This window comes from Cnephaeus nilssonii, assembly GCF_951640355.1.
Source record: "Cnephaeus nilssonii genome assembly, chromosome: 2".
NCBI lineage: Eukaryota > Metazoa > Chordata > Mammalia > Chiroptera > Vespertilionidae > Cnephaeus > Cnephaeus nilssonii.
This window is the reverse complement of record NC_137073.1, coordinates 77,142,282-77,158,500: the sequence shown is the minus strand read 5'-3', so window position 1 is coordinate 77,158,500 and position 16,219 is coordinate 77,142,282. Positions and strand designations below refer to the sequence as shown.

The following is a 16,219-nucleotide window of genomic DNA, read 5'->3' as shown; positions in this document are numbered from 1 at the left end:
ATCAGTGCTTTATTCCTTTTATGGCTGAATAATATTCTAGTTCAGGGCTATATCACATTTTCTTTATTCATTTGTCAGGTAATGAACTTTTGGGTTGTTTCCATCTTTTGGCTATTATGATTAATGCTGCTATAAACATTCTTGTACAGATGTCTTTGTGGACATGTGTATTTACTTGTTAAACTAATGAATTAACCACCTGAAAAGAAGCTCATCACTGATTAGTAAATACCTACCGGTACTCTTAAAAATCTAGCCACAGGTGTACCTCATTTTGTGCTTTGCTTTATTGTGCTTCACAGATGTTGTGTTTTTTATAAATTGGAGGCAAGTCCCTCCACCAGCATAAAACTTACGACTTGCTTTTTTGCAATACTCAGTTTGTTGCGGTGGTCTGGGACTGAACACACAGTATCTCTGAGGTATGCCTGTATTTGGTTATGGGTTTTTTGTTTTGTTTGTGTGTTTGTTTGATTGGGTGGGTGACAATAATATTCTTTTTTTAAAAAAATATATTTTATTGATTTTTTTACAGAGAGGAAGAGAGAGGGACAGAGAGTTAGAAACATCGATGAGAGAGAAACATCGATCAGCTGCCTCTTGCACACCCCCCACTGGGGATGTGCCCACAACCAAGGCACATGCCCCCGACCGGAATCGAACCCGGGACCCTTGAGTCCGCTCTATCCATTGAACCAAACTGGTTTCAGCGACAATAATATTCTAACGATGATTGTGGTGATGGTTGCTCAACTCTATAAGTATCCTAAAAATTATTACAGTGTACAGATTTTAAATGGGTGAATTATATGGTGTGTGAATTATATCTAAGTAAAACTTGTAAAAAAAGAATAATTTAAAAATTTGAGCAGAAGGAAAAAAACAGTCATTTATAAGCAAGATTTGATATCAATAGTTGTGGTATACTTGGAAGAAAATTGCATTTTAAAAATGTCATGATACCTCTTAACTCTTCTATATTGAAGACTTGGTTTATTTATTTTTTATTGGAAAGTTAATCTATGCTCATTATTCCACTTTCCAGAAATAATTTGCTGTTAATAGTTTGTTGTATATGCCTTTGAGACTCCTTTTGTATAAGTATAAGGTGGGGCAGAGATTTACAGTTGTTCATATGGAAAATAATGTAATAATTAATAAATAATAATTTAAGATTAAACTGTGTTTTGCATACTCACAACTATAAACCTACTTTTGCCCCACCCTGTATATACAACATGTTATTTTTTTCAGAGAAAATGAAATTCGATTAGGGATACTGTTTTGCACCTTCCTTTTTAATTCAATTCAATTTACTTTTTTTACCTAAAAAAAGAAAAAGCAGTATCAGGCCTCCATAGAAGAATGGGTCATTATGATTTCTGCAGTCATCTGTTACCAATGAACATAAATAGCAACCATATCCAACTGTTAGGGAAAGCTGACTTTTCTAAGTGAATAAGATTTGACCAACTTAAAAAAAATCTTGCTTATATATAGAACCTTCCTGTCCATTTTCAGCCATTTCCTATAACTCTACAGATATTTCAAACTGAAATTTAAAAATATATTGCTCTTATTAGGAAGATACCAACTTTCAGAAATTGAGGTAGCAAGAACCAATTTGTTAAGAAAAGGTAAAACTACTCTCCAAGAGAAAAAGGGAATCTCCCAACTTCCCTTTTTCTTTCTTTCAAACAACATTGGGGATCGAGCCCACAACCTGGGCATGTGCCCTTGATCAGAATCAAACCTGGGACCCTTCAGTCCACAGGCTGACGTTCTGTCCACTGAGTTAAACCAGCTAGGTCTGTGTGCTGGTTTAAATAGCCCTTCACTCTCAGCTCTTCTCCATTTTGCCTTTAAATATGCATAATGCACTTTGGGAACTCAGGTAACCTGGGCTTGTTAGAATTATGTGCAAATGAGAAGTAGTAGGTATGTTAGGCAAGAAATTTGGGACATAAGAGCTTCAGACTTTGGATTTTAAGGTTTTAGATTTCAGGTTTGTTTCTTTCAGGGTTCATATTATGAGAGTTGGTAGGTCCTCTAATCATTTGTAATTTCTATATTATAGTCAAGTAATGGGATGAATCCATCAGAATCCATTTCAGGCCTGTTATTATTTATAATTTTATTTACTAATCTGCATGATGTTATTTTCACTTGCTATAGACTAGTGATAATGATTATTTCAAAAAATGTTCTTATTTTGGGTGGAATAAATTTGCATGCAAAAGCCAGGGAAAGTAAAAACTAGAATTAGATTATAAACTTTATCTTAAACATGAAAAAGTTGTAGAAGCCAAATGGATATGTTTGGACTCATAAGAGACTGTAGTTTATGACCAGGGCCAGGAATCGAGCCTGCCAACTGAGGTACGTGCCCTGTCCTTGAGCAGAATCGCACCTGGGACCCTTCAGTCTGCAGGCCCACATGCTATCCCTTGAGCCAAACCGATTAGGGCTAATGTTACATTCTTCCTGAAAAATGAAAATGGCTATTCATAATGTTAAGGATATTATCTCCTTACGAATATGACTTTTTTTTAAGCTTACAGCACCCGGTATTCGAATATGACGTTTTAATTGTATGTATGGCAAACTAATTACTTAGTATATTAGTTGACAAGTTTATTAGGGATCACGTCAACATAACTGGAAGTTCCTATAATATGTTTCCTGTTTTTGGCAAACTTTGGAAAAATTAGGTTTCAGGTTGCATAACACTTGCTTATGGTATTGCTTTTTATTTCCAGTAAATATATACTATTCTTTATTTTTCACTGAAGAAAAGTAACACTGACACTTGTGAAGAGAGTTGTTGAGCTTGGTTTATTGATAAAGTCTTTTATTTCACCTACTAGAGGCCCGATGCACAAAATTCGTGCAAGGGGGGTGTGTGTCCCTCAGCCCAGCCTGCACCCTCTCCAATCTGGTACCCCTCGAGGGATGTCCAACTGCCCATTTAGGCCTGATCCCGGTAGGATCGGGTCTAAACGGGCAGTCGGACATCCCTCTCACAATCCAGGACTGCTGGCTCCTAACTGCTCTGCTCACCTGCCTGCCTTCCTGATTGCCCCTAACTGCTTCTGCCTGCCAGCCTGATCACCGCCTAACCACTCCCCTGCCAGCCTGATTGATGCCTAACTGCTCCCCTGCCAGCCTGATTGCCCCTAACTGCCCTCCCCTGAAGGCCTGGTCACCTCTAACTGCCATCCCCTGCAGGCCTGGGTCCCCCTCAACTGCCCTTCCCTGCAGGCCCAGTCGTCCCCAACTTCCCTCCTCTGCTGGCCTGATCGCCCACAACTGCCCTCCCTTGCAGGCGTGGTCCCTCCCAACTGCCCTCTCCTGCTGGCTATCTTGTGGTGGCCATCTTGTGTCCACATGGGGGCAGCCATCTTTGACCACCTGGGGACAGTTGTGTGTTGGAGTGATGGTCAATCTGTATATTACTCTTTTATTAGATAGGATAGAGGCCTGGTGCATGGGTGGGGGCCGGATGGTTTGCCCTGAAGGGTGTCCCGGATCAGGGTGGGGGTTCCCTTGGTGCGTGGGGCGGCCTGGGTGAGGGGCCTGTGGTGGTTTGCAGGCTGGCCATGCCCCCCGGCAACCCAAATGGAGGCCCTGGTATCTGGGGTTTATTTATCTTCTATAATTGAAACTTTGTAGCCTTGAGTGGAGGCCAGGGCTGGCCAGAGCGGGCGGGAAGCTTGGCTTCCTCCATTGCTGGGGAAACCCAAGCCGCCTGCTCGCTACATGGCTGCAGCCATCTTGGTTAGGTTAATTTGCATACTCGCTACTGATTGGCTGGTGGGCGTGGCTTGTGGGCCTAGTGGAGGTACTGTTAATTTGCATGTTTCTCTTTTATTAGTGTAGATGACATTGGTATTTCTAATGTTTTCTTTGCTATGACTAGCTAAAACTTAACATTTATTAGATTAAATAACTAAAGGTTTTGTAGGATTGTGTAGTGGTCTGGTTCTGTTAATTTCCCATTAGTTGAGGACTAGCTAATAGACTGTTAATGCTCTTTTTAAAATTTTATCTACTTTCTCACTTCTCAAATTGCTTAAGTTTACTGAAAGACTCATATTAGCAATTATAAAGTATCTTGTGCATCGGGCTTCTAGTGATGTTATAAATATCCAAATGGCCCTTGGCAGAAAAAAGGTTCCCCACCTCTGTTGTAGTTTAATTATTATAACTTTTATTCATGTAATAAAAGTTATAATAATGACTTTTAAATTGTTATTATAACGTTTATTCATTAATCAATGCTTATATGATTAGTAATATGCTGTCTTGACTAAGATGTCAAGATTTAGTAATTTTAAAGTACAGACTTTTGAGTTAAATCAATGATTTTCAACCTTTTATCTGATGGCACACATAAACTAATTACTAAAATTCTGCAGCACACCAAAAAATAATTTTTTGCTGATCTGCCAAAAAATAGGTGTAATTTTGATTCATTCACACTGGATGGCTTTTGTTGTGTTGACTGTTGTCATTTTTTTAAATTTGATGATCTAAGGGAAAAGAGGGCAGTGCCCCTGACTAAATAGTCAAGTATTGTATGTTTTAGAAATTCTTGCAGCACACTGGTTGAAAATCACTGTGTTAAATAATTAGGGATCCCTTAATGCCTATTCAAGGAATTGAATTTTGGTAGTTAGTAATGTATTTAAAGAGGTCCATGGTTATCTTTTCTAAATTATACTACATATTATCCTACCTAATAAAAGGGTAATATGCAAATAACCATCACTCCGCTACGCCCACGATTGGGCCGGCAGGAGGCTGGGGGGCGGGACTCGGGGTGGCCTATCCTGCCGTTAAGAGGCGCAGGGGGCGGGCCTATCCGGCCGTTGAGAGGCACCGGAGGCTTTTGGCCTGGTGCACGAGCGGACACCCAGCTCCCCTGCCATCGAAAGCGGGGAGCTGGGTGTCCGCTCCGGCTCCAGGCCAAAAGCCTCCACTGGAGGTTTTGGCCTGGTGCACCAGTGGACCCCCTGCCATCGATTGCAGGGAGCTGGGGGTTTCTCCGGCCTGGTACACCAGCGGACCCCCTGCGATTGATCACCTGGGCAGGGAGCTGGGGGTCTGCTTTCAGCCTGGGCAGGAGCGGACCTCCTGCGATTGATTGTAGGGAGCTGGGGGTCCACTCCTGCCCAAGAGGCTTTTGGTCTGGGCAGGCCTGGGCAGGGGCTGAGCCGGTGATCAGAGGGAGCTGGAGAGGCCTGCCCAGGCCTAAAGCTTCGGCCAGAGGCTTTAGGCCTGGGCAGGGCCCAGCCCTCCATTGGTGTGAACTATAGAGGAAACACCTTTTCTGACTGCACATTGGCTAAGCTTCCTGTATGCCACTGGTAATATTCTTAGTAACTTGGGTAACAAGAATCCAAAAAGGTGATCTAGGGTTTTTCCACCACACTTCTGGAGAAAAAAAATGAAGGTCTGCTGCTGGAAGGCTAAGAAATGTCATATCCTGCCCTAGCCGGTTTGACTTAGTGGATAATGCCTCAGCCTGCAGACAGCAGGGTCTGGGATTGATTCTGATCAAGGGCATGTACCTAGGTTGCAGGCTCCTCCCTGGCCGGGGCCCAGATAAGGGCTCATGCAGGAGGCAACCAATCAAAGTGTTTCTCTCTGTCTTTCTCTTTCTCTTCCACATTCTCTAAAAGTCATTGGAAACATACCCTCAGGTGAGGATAAAAAATAAATAAAGAAATCCATATCCTATGAAAGACACATCTTGAAAATGCCTAAAGAAAGTTGTCATTTTTTCTTGGTGAATGGACTGGAGTCTGTGTTGATAAAAACTCCTTGGTGGCTGCGGTGACTGACAGTGGCTGCAGCAGTGGGGTGATGGGGCTGGTGCCTTCCCCTGACCAGCCCGGTTGCCTCCCACAAAGGGAGGCCAGACTGTGGCTTAGGTACGCTCCCTGTGGGGTGTGGGCCTAAGCCGTCAGTAGGACATCCCCTGAGGGCTCCCAGTATGTGAGAGGGGGCAGGTTGGGCTGAGGGACCCCGACCCCCCAGTACACGAATTTCGTGCACTGGGCCCCCAGTTCCTTAATATTTCAGACTTAATTTCATTAATGTACCTTTATGAGTGATTATAGAGTATGCATATATACATGATTGCATATATAATAAAAATAAACTTTATGAAACCTTACAATATTCATTTGATATAGTTTAAAGTCTTACAGTGAGCAACAATGGTTAAATTTAGGAAAGATAGCTTACCTGACTGTCAGAATTGCATATTTGTTAATGTTATTTTGATCTCTCTCTCTTTTTTTTTTTTTATTAAACTACAAATCTTTTTAAATTGTAGGGGGAAAAAAATAGTGGCTTTGATGTTCTTTACCATAATATGAAACATGGACAGATATCGACAAAAGAGCTAGCAGATTTTGTAAGAGAAAGGTATGTATTTTTTCATGTCATTTAACAATTTATTACAAGTTAAATTTTAGAATATAAATGAGAAAATTTTGATTGTATTCAAGTACAGTTGTTAAAAGTGTACTATAGTTATACTTTAAAGTAATATCTGTGATCTACTGAGGGCTAAATAGTGGCTCCAACTGGCATTGTTAAACTGATTTATGTATCACTGCCTGAAAATATTATCTACATATATTTCATTGAATGTGCTAGCAAGGTGATACAATAGAAAAATTGAGGAACTTTGAAGAATAAAATATTACAATTTCTTCTTTTTTAAAAAAAATATTTTATTGATTTTTTACAGAGAGGAAGGGAGAGGGATAGAGAGTTAGACACATCGATGAGAGAGAAACATCGATCAGCTGCCTCCTGCACACCCCCTACTGGGGATGTGCCCGCAACCAAGGTACATGCCCTGGACCGGAATCGAACCCGGGACCCTTCAGTCCGCAGGCCGACGCTCTATCCACTGAGCCAAACCGGTTTCGGCAACAATTTCTTTAAATAAACATGTCAGTAAAGAAAACGTACTAAAATAATTTGAAAAGACTAAGTTTTCTGAACTTGTAGTTAAGGGGTGGGGAATGTTCAGCCTGCGGGTTGTATAAGGCTTGTGAAATCATTTGGTCTGGCCCTGCCAAAGCATTGGGGGTGAGTTCATTAACCTTTTGCACTCGGATGTCGAGTGTGACTTGACACGGTTAGCATCGGTAGCAGCTCGTATGTCGAATTGTATTGAATGTATCAATAATTTCAAATATAAAAAAATCCAAATAAATAAGTTTGTATGAAAAGAAATTCCAGTTTTTTATTCTACTGCCGTGCTTTGTAAAATCTGGGGTATTTAAAAATTAAATCCCGAGTAGAATAAAGGAATTGAGAGAAAAGCAAGCGAATGCAAAGGGTTAAATGTTTGACCAAATATAGCAGGCTAATTTTTAAGTTGATAATTTGGCCTGCTAATCTTACCCAATAATAGACAAACATGTAAATTGACCATACCTCTGCTATGCCCACCAGCCAATCAGAGTGAGTATGCAAATTAACCCACCAAATATGGCGGTTAATTTGCATACACAGGTGCTGAGCGACAAGGGGGTAGGCGGGGGGGGGGGGGTGGGAATGGCGACGAAGCAGGGTTCCGCCCCAACCCTGTCTCTCAGGGCCTCTGGGCAGTGTGGGAAGGCAGGGCCGGAGTGGAAAGAGGCGGCTCCAGGGCCTGAGCGGAAAGGGGCTGGGCCTGAATGGAAAGGCAGTGCCGGCAGCCAGGGAAAGGAGGGCCCATTCTAGCACGAATCTTCATGCATTGGGCTTCTAGTCCTACCAAATAATAGACAAATATGCAAATTGACCATACCTCTGCCACACCCACAAGCCACGTCCACCATCCAATCAGAGCGAGTATGCAAATTAACTCAACCAAGATGGCTACAGCCACAGAGAGCAAGGTTTCCTAGGTAACAGAGGAAGCCAAGCTTTCTGCCTGCCCTTGCCAGGCCTAAGCCTCCACTCAAGCTACAAAGTTTCAATTATAGAAGGTAAACAAATTCAAACAGAAATGGCGGCAGAATGGAGCTTGAGAGAGCAGGCCAGGGTTGCTCCCGGCAACAGGGGAAGCAAAGCTTAAGGCTACAAAGTTTCAATTATAATCCCAACAGAAATGGCTGCCGGCTGCAGAGGGAGCCCCAGGCTTGGCTCCGCTCCAGGCTACAAAGTTTCAATTGTAGAAGGAAAATAAATTCCAGATACCAGGGCCTCCGCTGGGGTTGCCAGAGGGCGTGGCCGGCCTGCAAACCACCACAGGCCCCTCGCTCAGGCCGCCCCATGCCCCAAGGGAACCCCACCCTGATCCGGGACACCCTTCAGGGCAAACCAGCTGGCCCCCACCCCTGTACCATTATCTATCTAATAAAAGAGTAATATGCAGATTGACCATCATTCCAACACACAATATAGCTGCCCCCATGTGGTCAAAGATCCTGCCCCCATGTGGAAACAAGATGGCCACCACAAGATGGCCAGCAGGAGAGGGCAGTTGGGAGGCACCCGGCCTGCAAGGGAGGGCAGTTGAGAAGGACCAGGCCTGCAAGGGAGGGAAGTCGGAGGTGATCAACCCTGCAGGAGAGGGCAGTTAGGGGTGACCAGGCCGGCAGAGGAGGGAAGTTGGGGGCAAACAGGCTGGCAGCAGAGTGGTTAGGGGGTGATCAGGCTGGCAGGCAGAAGCGGTTAGGGACAATCAGGAAGGCAGGCAGGCAAGCAGTTGGGAGCCAGCAGTCCTGGATTGTGAGAGGGATGTTCGACTGCCCGTTTAGGCCCGATCCTACCGGGATCAGGCCTAAACGGGCAGTCGGACATCCCTTGAGGGGTTCTATATTGGAGAGGGTACAGGCTGGGCTGAGGGACAACCCCCCTCCATGCACGAATTTCATGCACCAGGCTTCTAGTAATAATAATAAAGTGGAACTCCATCTCTCTAAGTGTTGCTTGTTTTTTCTCCGGTCTTCTGTAACATTATGATTCCTGGTTAGGGTACATACCCAGGTTGCGGATTTATTCCCTATCCTCGGGGTGGGTATGGGAGGCAACCGATATTTCTCTCTCACATTGATGTTTCTCTCTCCTTCCCCCTCCCCTCCCTCCTCCACTCCCTCCCTCCCTTCCTCCTTCTCTCCCCAACCCCCTTTTTTCTCTAAAGCAATAAAAATATATTTAAAAAAGACGAGAACTGATAATTTATTTAACCAGCCCCCATTTTACTGGGGGCCCAGTAAAGGTTAAATAACTTCCTAAGTCAGCCATTCAGACTTTTTTCTTCCTTTCTTCCTCCTTTCTTTCTTTCAATAGCTTTATTGAAGTATAACTGACATACAGTATACTGTATATAGTTAAAGTATATAATCTGATACATTTTGACATATTCATACACTCATGAAGTTACCATAATCATGACAGTGAACATATTCATCATCCTCTTTGTAATCCCTCCCTCCTGTCCCTTCCCACCATCCCTAAGCAACCACTCATTTCCTTTTTTTTTTTTTTTAACCCCACATTTGCTTCTGAAATTTAGGTTAGTTTGTATTATCAGTATAAATTGAATCATGCAAAATATATTCTGTTGTCTGGTACTTTGACTCGGTATAATTATTTTGATCCCTACCCTTTTCAGTTCAGTGAAGAGAGCATTGGCCCACAGATCTGGTCCGGGTTTTATTCCAGTCAAGGGCACGTACTTCGGATACACATCTAGATACTCATATTTCTTGAAAGAGTTAATGAGAAAGAAAGTACAGGACTGGCCAGAGCCTGTGTGAGAGGCAACCAATACATCTGTCTCTCTCACATCGATGCTTCTCTCTCTCTGTCTCTCTCTCTCCCTTCCATTCTCTCAAAATCAATGAAAAAGTATCCTCACGTGAGGATTAACAAAAAAAGAAAAGAAAAAGAAAAAAATTATCTTGAGATTCATCCATGTTGTTGCATGTGTGTTAATAATTCATTCTTTTTGGCTGTAGAATAGTATTCCATGTATGGAAATAGCACAATTTGTTCATTCATCTGTCAAGGAAGTTGTACCTATTTTTTGAACTTTGTGTTAAGTATATCAATTTAATCATATATAGGTATTTTTTTGTCTGAGTCCTGTTACTCAGCAGTGTTTGTGAGATTCATTTGTATTGAGTTTAGTTTAATTCATTTACAGTACTGTTTAATAGCAAATTGTATAAATATGTCAAAATGTAATTGCCACTGTTTACAGAAATTTGGATTGTTTTAAGTTTTTTGCTCTTGTAGATAATATTGCTTTGAATATTCTTTTAAAAAATATATATGTATATTTATTGATTTTAGAGAGGAGAGAGAGATAGAAACATCAGTGATGAGAGAGAATCATTGATAGGCTGCCTCCTGCACGCCCTCCACTGGGGATTGAGCCCACAACCCGGGCATGTGCTCTTGGCTGGAATCGAACCCGGGACCCTTCAGTTCGCAGGCCAACGCTCTATTCACTGAGCCAAACCAGCTAGGGTGCTTTGAATATTCTTGCACATATGTCTTGGTGTATATATACACATATTCTATATAATAAAGAGGTAATATGCAAATTGACCATCACTCCAACACACAAGATGGCCGCCCCCATGTGGTCAAAGATGGCTGCCCCCATGTGGACACAAGATGGCCACCAAGGGGAGGGCAGTTGTGGGCGATCAGGCCTGCAGAGGAGGGCAGTTGGGAGGGACCAGGCCAACACGGGAGGGCAGTTGTGGGTGATCAGGCCTTCAGGGGAGGGCAGTTCGGAGGGACCAGGCCTGCAGGGGAAGGCAGTTAGGGGTGACCAGGCCTGCAGGGGAGGGCAGTTGGGGGTGACCAGGCCTGCAGAGGAGGGCAGTTAGGGGTGACTGGGCCAGCAGGGAGGACAGTTGGGGTGACCAGGCCTGCAGGGGAGGGCAGTTAGGGGCAATTGGGCCAGCAGGGGAGCAGTTAGGCGTCGATCAGGCTGGCAGGGGAGTGGTTAGGGGGTGATCAGGCTGGCAGCCAGAAGTGGTTAGGGGCAATCAAGCAGGCTGGCAGGCGAGCGTTTGGGAGCCAGCAGTCCTGGATTGTGAGGGATGTCCGACTGCCCATTTAGGCCCGATCCCACCAGGATCAGGCTTAAACGGGAAGTTGAACATCCCTCGAGGGGTCCCAGATTAGAGAGGGTGCAGGTTGGGCTGAGGGACACACACACACACACACACCCCATGCACGTGCACCAGGCCTCTAGTATATTTATATTAGTTATATGCCCTGCAGTAGAATTGCCAGGTCATAGAGTATGCATATGTATATTCTAGTAGATAAAGAATTTTCCAATGCTCTATATCCACTGAGCCAAACCAGCCAGGGCTCTTCTCATTTTCTTGACGTTATCTTTCTCAGAGTAGAAGTTTACATTTTAATGAAGTCCACCTTAATAATGATTTCTTTCACAGGTCATGTCTTTGGTGTTGTATCTAAAAAGACATCACTATGCCAAAACCGGTTTGGCTCAGTGGATAGAGCGTCGGCCTGCGGACTGAAAGGTCCCAGGCTCGATTCCGGTCAAGGGCATGTACCTTGGTTGCAGACACATCCCCAGTAGGGGGTGTGCAGGAGGCAGCTGATAGATGTTTCTCCCTCATCGATGTTTCTAACTCTCTATCCCTCTCCCTTCCTCTCTGTAAAAAAATCAATAAAATATATTAAAAAAAAAAAAAAAGACATCACTATATCCAAGGTCAGATAGGTTTTCTCCTGTGTTATCCTCTGAGAGTTTTATAGTTTTGCGGTTTACATTTTTGTCATTGATTTTCTGCAGTTTTACTAGGGTGTGACTAGGTGCAGATATTGTTTTATTTATCCTCTCAAGGTTTGTTGGGCTACATGGATCTATGGTTTGATATATCTTGTCAATTTTGGAAAATACTCCACATTTTATCTCTAGAGACATTTCTTCTGACACATCTGTTCCCTTTTTACACATGTTAGACTTTTGCTGTGTCCTTTTCCTTTATTTTTACATTCTTTTGTCTCTTTTAACTTTATTCCAGGAGATTATTCTCACCTCTCTTCTAGTTTACTAATTCTCCCTACCGTGTATTGAATTTGCTGTTGACATACGTTTTTCAGATACGGAATTTATATCTTTGTTCAAATTTGCTATGGTTTCCTCCACTTTTTTTTTTTTAAACAGCAGAAATTTATTTTCTCACAGTTCTGGAGTCTGGAATGTCCAAAGTCTATGTTATAACAGGGTTTGGTATCTGATGGGAGCTCTCTTCCCAGCTTGCAGATCACTACCTTCTCTCTGTATCTTTAGACGGCAGACAGAGCTGGTTTCCTCCACTTTTAAAAAATGATTTCTAGTTCTTTTTGGAAATTTTTGATTTAATCTACTGTCTCCTTAAACATAATACATAAATTCATAAGGTCTAATTTTTTTTAATCTCAGCTTTTAGAACATTGCCAGTTTGTTCCTGTTGGGTTTTGTTAATCATGCCTTGTCTCCTACTAGAGGCCCGATGCACAAAATTCGTGCAAGGGGCTCGGACTTTGCAGTCCCGGCTGCCTTGGCCGGCCCTCACAGCCCCTTGCAGCCTTGGCCGGCCCTCGCAGGCCTGGCTTCGTCCGGAAGGTTGTTTGGAAGGTCGTCCGGATGGTTGTTCTGCTGTTCGGTCTAATTAGCATATTAGCTCTTTATTATATAGGATATTATATAGGATGTGCCTGTGGTTTTATGAATGTGTATAAGCATCATGTAGGATCCAGTATCAGGATTTGAAAAGATATGGGTTGCAGTCCCTTTGCGGTTTTGTTTATTTATGGTTCATCCTTACTCTTGAAGTCTCAATTTTAAGGATTTGGGATTTCCCATAATTCCCCTTGACTGGTCTCAATCTATAGTTTTGTCTCCCGTGCCCTGTGAGGCTGTGAAAAGCGCTGTTCCACTTCTTAGTCTTAGCGGCCTCTTCTAGATGCCCCCAAGGGAAAAGCTGCCCTACATATCTGACTCAATTCTCTGGGTATTCTTCACTTGGATCTTGGCCTACTGATTCTTAACTGTCTCCTTAGTTCTCGGATGCCTTTTAGTCACACACCTCTTCCTCTGTGTTTTTCTAGTTTTCCTTATTGGGAGGTTTTTGTATCAATTCACTATTTCTGGAAATTGGACCACTTCTTATTTCTTGATGTTAAAACTTATCCATTAAGATATTAATTTTTTTTATGTATTAACTTTTTAGATGATCAAAGTACTACCTTTGTAATATAGTTTATTAAAAGGACAAAAAATTGAAGGAGCAGAAAAAAGTCACAGTGCCAGCAGTGAGAGGCAGATACTGTGAATAGTTCCTTTTTGTTGGCCTGTTAGGGGTGTGGGGTAAGGGAAGAGTTTGGAGATAAGCTTAGTTTGGATAATCTGAGTATGAGGTATTCAAGATATTTTAAGTAGAGTTATGCTTGAGGCATTTAGATATTAAACATGATTTGATGCAAGAGCAGTGTGGAGTTCTGGATTTGGATATTAAAAGCAGGAAGTTAGTTCAACCTATCAAAGTAAATGGAAGGGCAGTGGTGGTTATAGGCTGTTCCACTATTAAGGGTAGCACAGATTGAGAAGGGACAGGGTAATTACAGAGGTAAGATGGGACTTAAGTTTTGTAGTGTGAAGAAGGCCAATATATACAACAAATACTGTCTCATATGTTGTATATGTAGGTTATGTGTCTATGGGAAAAATTTTTTTACCTCATGCTTAATGGCTTTGGTTGATCTTTTTTTTAAAAAATATATTTTTATTGATTTCAGAGAGCACGGGAGAGGGAGAGAGAGAAACATCAATGATGAGAAAGAATCACTGATCAGCTGCCTCCTGCAGGCCCCACACCGGGGATCAAGCCCGCAACCCGTGCATGTGCCCGTGACCAGAATGAAACCTGCGACCCTTTAGTCCCCAGGCCAACGTTCTATCCACTGAGCCAAACCAGCTAGGGCTGATCTTTTTTTTAAAGCCTAAAATCCTATAAGCTGAACAGTAGTTATATAAGAAAGTATTACAGTAGGAAATACTTGTTTGTGTTTTAGATCTAATCACAAAACAGATTAAACCTTGAAGTTCAGGATTTCAGACATGCTAATAATTAATATTTAGTATTGTGCAAAAGACTGTTATTAATCTCTTGTTCTAGTAAATGTGTATAATAATGAAATCACAATGTTGGAAATAAACTATATTAAGTACACTAAGTAGGTATCCTATATAATAAAAGGCTAATATGCAAATTGTCCCCTCAACTAGGAGTTCGACTGGGAGTTTGACTAGCGGGCAGGGCCCACGGCGCCGGCCAACCACCCGCGGCCCCTCCCACTGGCCAGCTCCGCCCCCAATCGCCCCCCACACCCCGAATGGGGGCCGGGCAGGCCGGCCAATGATCGGGGTGGGCCAGCTGGACCCCACCCGTGCATGAATTCGTGCACCGGGCCTCTAGTTAAAAATAAATGACTTTCACACTGAATCAGTTTACAGAGAGAGAGAAAAATACAAGAAGCAGCACTCTTGCATTTCCTGTTTAAATAACCATTGGTACTAAAGGTAAAAAGAGTGATGACTTCATGTAAGTTTTGCTGGTGACCTAAATTATTTTATTTTATACCAGATTAGTTCTTTAAGTAGATGTGCACAAAGGGCCAGAAATTCATGACTACATACTTATCTTTAGCATATACTTGGAATTATCTTTTTGTTTCTACAGTTTTAATAGTATTTTGATAATTTTGCTAATGTGTTTGATAATTAAAGAAAATATTATAATATGGAAATTTTATTTAACAGAGCCACAATAGAAGAGGTGTACTTCAGGTCAATGACAAAACTAGCAAAATCTGCAAGCAATTATTCACAACTTGGGTGAGTTAATTTCTTTGGAGAACTCTTTTTTAATGCTGATTTAGGCAAAGTTCTTCAGAATATTAGATTTCATTGAGGCTATAATAGCTCATAAATGTAAAATATATAATGTACTTATTTATTGACTTGATTGAAAATATAATTGAGCTTGCTGAATTACTGAATACAGTCAAAGTATGTAAAACTTATTTTTTGCCCTTTATTAAATGACATAGTCATTCAGTAGTATAATTTGGAGATTATAAATATTAAGTGTAATGCATGTTATTCTAGTTTTCTGTAGGTTCATTTTTTCTCTAGCTTCATTTAAATTCTGCTAGATAGTGATCTTTAAAAACTCAAATGATTGAAATGTTAAAATTTGTTAAAAATGTTTATGATTTTTATAGACTAGCATTAAATCTTTTAAGGATTTGTATTGAAGAAGTGTATTTTTTGGAAAATGAATACTACTAATAAAAATATGTTTAAAATGAGATGGGTTCATAGCCATAACAACTCTGGGAAGAATAATTGTATAATTTGAAACATAACAATTCTGGAAGGAATACTTAGTCTGATTTAGTTATCTAAAGTTTGGGGAGAGGTATTTTAGCTCAGATGTGAAAATAATTTGTGGAACATTTATAAAGATTTTTATAGTGATATTTAGTAAAAGATTTCCTCTGTATATGGGTTTCTGATGCATCTGTGAATCCCCTGAAATTTAATGTAAAGTTTTGGGTAGGTATTATTAACTCATTTCTGATGAAGAGGGTCTATACCAGTTATCAGATTGACATATGGTTTTGCAATTCAAAAAACTGGTTAAGAACGATTATTTTATGAAAGTATTCTCTAGTGTCATTGAGTGAGTCTAAATAAAAGTCTCCCGACTTTGTGGCGTGGATAAAGAGGAGTTGTGCTTTTCAGTTCATCCAGATGGTAGTGACACTGTCCATTATATAAGTGCTGACATATGTATATAACTACTAGAGGCTCGGTGCACGAAATTCGTGCACGAAATTCATGCACGGGTAGGGTCACTAGGCCTGGCCGGTGATCAGGGCCGATCAGGGCCTTCCGACTGCCAGCCGGGCCTCCCTTTCCCGGCTGCTAGCTGCTGGCTGCTGGCCGGGACCTCCCTTCCCTGGCTGCTGGCTGCCGGCCTTTCTTCGTTCCATGCTGCGCCCTGGTGGTCAGTGCACATCATAGCAAGCGATAGAACTCCTGGTCTCCCGGGTGATTGGGCCTAAGCCAGCAGTTGGACATCCCCCTGCAATCCAGGATCCCTCGCTCCTTACTGCCCACCTGCTCGCTGCTCCTTGCCACTCGGCTCGCTGCTTCTTAGTA

The 16,219-nt window shown here is 42.1% G+C and overlaps 1 protein-coding gene across 1 annotated transcript in view; it reads left to right on the top strand.

The window, feature by feature from the left end:
- Nucleotides 1-16,219, top strand: part of FCHO2 (FCH and mu domain containing endocytic adaptor 2) — a 120,177-nt gene that overhangs the window by 12,968 nt on the left and 90,990 nt on the right. The window contains exons 2-3 of the mRNA XM_079791560.1: nt 6,344-6,435; nt 14,813-14,887. Coding sequence (XP_079647686.1) covers nt 6,344-6,435; nt 14,813-14,887 — 167 coding nt within the window. The remainder of the gene's footprint in view (nt 1-6,343; nt 6,436-14,812; nt 14,888-16,219) is intronic.